The sequence below is a fragment of the Aplysia californica genome, unplaced genomic scaffold (genome assembly GCF_000002075.1).
Source record: "Aplysia californica isolate F4 #8 unplaced genomic scaffold, AplCal3.0 scaffold00478, whole genome shotgun sequence".
Lineage (NCBI taxonomy): Eukaryota > Metazoa > Mollusca > Gastropoda > Aplysiida > Aplysiidae > Aplysia > Aplysia californica.
The window spans coordinates 157,261-163,566 of record NW_004797748.1 but is presented as its reverse complement, the minus strand read 5'-3'; the positions used below and the strand labels follow the sequence as shown (position 1 = coordinate 163,566).

Sequence of the window (6,306 nt, the reverse complement as noted above, 5' to 3'; positions counted from 1 at the left end):
GGCCGCCAAAGATTAGTTATTTCCATAGCTTAAGAGGCCGTGGTAACTGAAAATATACATTTTTTTCTGCCTTTAATCAACGTTTTTCAGAAAAATCCCCACAGAAATGAGTACTGTAATGGTTATGAAAGGCGTTGAGCCAAAAAACAAAAATTTGATAAACATTCACAAACCTGCAGAAAAATGCAAGTTTCTTCATTTTGATCATTTTGACGAGAGCCTGATTCCACCACGCTGCCTCACATTTAGTCTATTGTAAAAGATCCACTGAAGCTGAACTCCCCTTTAAAAACAATTCCGGTATTTTTTAAGGAAGATATGTAGGTCCATTGTTAGAACAACAGATTGACGAGAGACATTATTCTAAAGATGTATTTGAGAAGCACATTTTGAAGCCACAATGGCAATCTATTGCAAGTGGAAAATAAAGCAGAGAGATTGAAACAACAAAGGGAAAAAAACAGAACCAGGACCTACCTATGCCCTCCTCCAGATAGTATACCTTTTAAGAGTACAAATTATGAAAAAAGATAAGAGCGTTAAAAATTGAATGTCATTCAGACTCGAGCCAAGAACTTCGACTTGCAGGACAAAATTACTACCTACATTAAAAAAGTATAATATAATGTACAGAATCGTGGGCGCTCCATTGAAAATTCGTTAAATAGAATTTTAAAACAACAGTCCCTAGGCACTTGAATCCATTTTTTAAAAATTGAACATGTTGAATTCTCAGGGGAAAAAATAGAAAGCAAAGGGGGCAGAGGCAAACGACGTAATTTTTTAAAAAATCTTCAACAGATGGATGACGAGAAAGCACGAACATACTATTAAGATTGTTTTCAGACTCAAACTCACTTTTTGCGCACTGGATGATTGGCTGGCAGTATGACTCCACTCTCATCTAAAAATCGTTCTGGCTTGAACTTCCAGGGATCATCCCAGATGTTAGGATCACGATGTAAGAACCACTGATTCACCAGAAACTGCAAGAAAGTGTTCATGGTTTTTTAAAGCAATATTGAAAGAAAGAAGAGTTAGGCATTGATGCTTTATGATGTCACCATACCTTTTTAATATATAGATCTCTACCGTGAAACGATCCTTAGGAATACAGAAAGATGTCCAGGTCTCAAATTAAATGGCGATGATATTAATAACATCAGATGCGCCGATGACACAGTTTTAATAATAGGTTCAGAATAGGACATTCGATTTCTTCTTGATACGGTTGTAACGGGAATTGAACGTAAAGGGTCATTGTTAATACGTATGTAGAAAACAGAATGCACGGAATTTTTTTTAAAGCAGTAAATCCTATTTCTGAATTCATAAGCAAAGGTGACAAGATTTTTAAAAGTTCAACAGTTTGAATTTCAAGGATATACAATTACATCTGATGCCAAAGTCCCACGGGAACAAAACGAAGAATTGCAATGGCTAGATATGGTTTCAATAAAATGAGTCCAATCTCGAAAAATAGAAACATTTCAATGACTACCGAAATGAACTTTCTGAAATGCTTTATGAGGTCACCCCTTCCATACTGCTGACAATACTCGACAATCACTAAATACACTGAAAATAAAATAGAAGCAATAGAAAGGTGTTTTGGGTGAGACTTGGGAGGAAAAGAAATCAAATGATATTGTAATTGAAGGAGACCATTGCTGATAAAAAGAGTCATGAAAGACCGATGAAGTTTCTAGGACGCTAGGATAAATATAAAGGCCTTGAACTTCTAACTCTTCGGCTGTTGGGGGCAAAAAATTAATTCAAGGCAACTGAGACAGGAGTAGAACCAGAGCAATCTACATGGATAGTCCATACGGGGTGCCCACTACGGCTGAGATCAGCCGATCGGGCCGATCGCCAGACTCGATCGCCTCAAAAACAAACGTGTTTGTTTTCAGTTTCAGACGATCGAGTCGGGCGATCGAGTCGGGCGATCGAGTCGGGCGATCGAGTCGGGCGATCGGCCCGATCCAGCCGTTGTGGGCACCCAGTATTAGCAGATGGGTGTCAGGGAAAGACCAGCATGCTGTAGCTTTTTTTTTTTAGAGTATCCGAGCAAAGGAATGAATAGAGGAGTATCTTGATCGTCGATGTCTGTCGCAGATCTGGCACTTGATAATGAGACGTATGTAAGACTGTAAGTGTAAGGTAATTCCTTGAAATATGATGCTGCAGTGTGACCTTGACACGTATCGCAGACATGTTGACAGGCTGAAAACAGATCCAAGCAGATTCAAAGCCTTTCTGTTTTTTCTGTTTTATTGTTTTTGTTTGTTTGTGAGTTTTTTTGTTTGTTTGTTAGGGGCAACCGTCATCTAACATAAATCATAAATCGGGCAACAACAATAACAACAACAATAATGAAAATAACAACAACAACAACAACAACAACAACAACAGCAACAACAAAGAAAGCAAGAACAACAACCAAGATCCATCAAGGTTTAGAATTTTTCAGCAGGTCTTGTTCCTTGTGTTATGTATGCCATTACAGGGGGGGGGGGGGGTTCGAAAAAGAATGGCGCTGTAATTTTTATATATTTCTTTATTTTTATGGTTGCTTTTCGTCTCGGGCAGTTTCTGCAAGTATTCTATTTCCCCAGAGAGAGAGAGAGAGAGAGAGAGAGAGAGAGAGAGAGAGAGAGAGAGAGAGCGTAAGAGAGATATTAAGACAGAGAGAGAGAGAGAGAGAGAGAGAGAGAGAGAGAGAGAGAGAGAGAGAGAGAGAGATTGAGAGAGAGGGGGAGGAAAAGAGACGGAAAGAGAGAGAGTGAGAGAGACAGAGAGAGATTGAGAGAGAGAGAGGGGGTGGGATAAAGAAAGAGACAAAGAGAGAGAGAGAGAGAGAGAGAGAGAGAGAGAGAGAGAGAGAGAGAGAGAGAGAGAGAGAGGATAGATACACCTGTTTAAAAAGTGTCTGGCGGTCTGGTATCACTTACCTGTGTGCCCTTTGGGATGACGTAACCATCAATGTGAATATCCTCCCGTGCACTGCGAAGGCCAGTGAAAGGGGCCTGGCTGACATATCTGAGGATGTTGACCCAGTGAGGAGTTTGGATTTTATTTTGTTTGTTTGCTTTTCTTTCGTTTGCTGTTTGTTTTTAGTAAGGGTTTTATGGCGCTAGCAACTGCATAAGGTCATATTGAGCGCGCATTGGCTCGTTTGGTTTTGTTCTTCTTTTCTTTCTTTGCTGTTTTTTATTTGTACGTTTGTTCGTGATTATTTTCTGGGTAGCTTGTTGTATTTCCCATATATGTACATATACTTATATATAGCAAAATGGCTTGATGATGGAATCAGGCGCTCGTCAATATCATGAAATCAAAGAAACAGGCATTAGGGTTGTGTTTTTTTCTCACTCCACAATTTTAATCCACTTTACTTTTTTTGTCTCAACACCTTTTATTTCTATTTTAAAACACATTTCTGTGAGGATTTTACGGAAAAACGCTGATCCAAGGTACAAAAATTGTAAACGTGCAGTTTTCAAGGACACTCAAGCTTAGAGATCATAAAGTTTTGGCGGGCTTTTTTCTCGCTAATTTTCTTTCTGAAACCAGGCAGCCCCGACCTCCTTCAATCGCAAATAACTTTATTTCTTTTAAAGATAGATATAATATAAGAGTTTTGTTCCTTTTTACAAGTACTTTTTTTTAAACTAAAGCAAGATAAATGAACAAGCTTTAACCTCAATCGCTAAATAACTCTTTCTGCAGCCTTTCTACTGCTACACCTTCGCTCCTTCTTACTGTTTTCTTTCACCCACACACCTGATCTTATGGTAGGAAAGATCTACACCTAGCCTTTTTCGGACAAGGGCGAAAAATCTCGGAGGTCCCGTATGCAATCTGAGCACGTTAAAGATCCCTTGGTGGTCCAAAATCGATAAGGGTTAAGGATAGGCTTCAGCCGACACCCGGGCAAACGATATGCCCACAAAGTGATGACCACCTGATCCCACCGCGTCGTTACACGACACACACACACACACACACACATATATACACACACACACACACACACACACACACACACACACACACACACACACACACACACACACACACACACACACATACACACACACACACACACAGACATACACACACGCGCGCACGCGCACATTCATACATCAAAACACCAACCTGATATTCTCAATAACCACAGCTTCCGTATAGTGCATACTCAGACGATCCTCGACTCGCGGTGTTCGATCCCCGAGCACAGATTCGATCTCTTCCTGTATTCGACTTGCGACCTCTGGGTGGTGGATCAATATCAGTACGATGTTCAGTAGGCTAGCTCGTGACGTCATGTGAGCTGGGAAGACAGCGGTCACTTTATTCATGAGGTTAATAAAATACGCTCATCGATATAATTTCTTGACTTAGAGTCTTTTGGCGTTATGCAACAGACATAATTTGCATCGTCCAGACTATGTAACATTCCTAAAAACCAGTTTACGAAAACTCCAATATCGTCATAACTTCCGATCCACATTTTCAATAACTGCTTTTGCCCTGGTATTGAAAATTCTGGATTAATCACTCTTCCAAAATGGCAGCGCCTATCACAGGTGAGTGAAGTCCATAGTCCAACATGTGTCTTATGTCATCTTGTCATCTTCAAGTAACATGTTCTTGTTTTTCTTGGGGGGGTGGTTTTAAAAAAATAGTTTTCTTTCTTTTTTTTTTGGTTGGTTTATTTTTTTTATTTGTTTGTTTGTTGTTTTTTCGGTTAGTTTGTTTTTGTTTGTTTGTTTTTTGGTGGAGATCAGTGTACGACGCTCGCAACTGCATAAGGTCATATGAGCGCGAGAGACACATTTAACATTTCCAGTTGGTAGGAAACTTAGAATTTTTCCCGGGTGGCGGCCGAAGCCTATTTTTATCGATTTTAGACCACCAAGGGATCTTTAAAGTGCGCTAATTGCACATGGGACCTCCGAGATGGCTCGGCGTAGATCTTTCCTACCATAAGATCAGAGGTGTGGCTGAAAGACAGCAGAAAGAAGGAGCCAAGGAGTAGCAGTAGAAAGAGTCAGGAGCAAAGGAGCTGAGGGTGTGTAGCTGAAAGTGTAAACGAAAGCAGACGACAGAACATGGTTAGAGAGTAGGAAAGGACGTAAAAGGAGAACATTTTAGGGAAGAAAATCTTCCGTCACCATCTGGATTTGAACCCGGGGCCTATTGAATAAGAGGCGAACAACTTAGCCTCTAGGCTACGAGAGCCTCCAAGTAACATGTCTAACACCTGTTTGACATCTCTAATTTTTCGTACTGAGGAGACATTCTCGTGTGTCTTGAAAGTCAGTGCACTTCATTTATAGAATTAGGAGGACGATCACAATGTGTCAGCTTCATTGTTTGTTTGAGTTTGAAAAGCTAAATTGAGTCTTGCAATTCACATTTAGCCGTTATGGCTTCTACATTTGCCCAAATCATGTTCTATCGCAAGAATGGTTAGGAACTTGTCCTAGCCCAGTGGTGAAGATGTAGGACGGAAGAGTTATCAACTTTAAAAGATGCCTCAACCCTTGACAACCGGAAAAAAAGATATTACTCCTTCCATCTGATAATGTTATTCTTCTCAGTTTGACAGTTTTATTTTCCTTACAGTCATAATTTTGTTTGCCAGTTGTTCAGATGTACTAAGCCCAAATATTTGATTTCTTAAAACTGCAGTTTTTGAGTCCGTAGTATCATGTGCTCTAGAAATATGTTGTTAAAATTTAAACTCTAAGATAACGTTGAAAAAAGCCTGAAAATAAACTTGATGTTAGTACGATTTCTGAAAGAAGGATACAGTATTTTTTGGTTGTTGTTTTTTTCTGATAACTTTTGCTTTCTGGAATAAGAACTTATTGAACAGCTTGTCAACGTTTTGCTTTTTTCATTTGTCTTGTACCAGGGTGCGTTCGATTCGGAGTTTACTGACCTGCGAAAAAGGTAGTGGTGAGGAAGCCTTTGATGTTCTCATCGTCCAGCCATTCGTGTCCGGGCTGACTCTGGAAATGGAATAACGCATCGGCAATACCCCGCACTTTGCCCGCTTGGTACGTGGACTGCAGAGTGTTATGATCCAGATGGCAGCGAGTTAGCACAGCGTCGGCGATGTTAATTGGCCAAAGACAGAATAGGCAACAGCAGTTTTTAAAACAAGCCTATCATTATCACTCCCACTACCGCTACCTCAACCAGATACATGACAACGGTTGCTGTCGGGTGATAACTACTGCTACTACTACTACTACTACTACTACTACTACTACTACTACTACTACTACTACT

General features: G+C 40.1%; 1 protein-coding gene across 1 annotated transcript in view; it reads right to left on the bottom strand.

Moving 5' to 3' along the window:
• Window positions 1-6,306, bottom strand: part of LOC101864320 (steroid 17-alpha-hydroxylase/17,20 lyase) — a gene marked incomplete at its 3' end in the record, with an annotated part of 16,731 nt that overhangs the window by 1,092 nt on the left and 9,333 nt on the right. Inside the window, 4 exon segments of the mRNA XM_005105565.2 lie at window positions 859-986; window positions 2,955-3,042; window positions 4,162-4,336; window positions 5,954-6,080. Of these exon segments, the coding sequence (XP_005105622.2) occupies window positions 859-986; window positions 2,955-3,042; window positions 4,162-4,336; window positions 5,954-6,080 (518 nt within the window).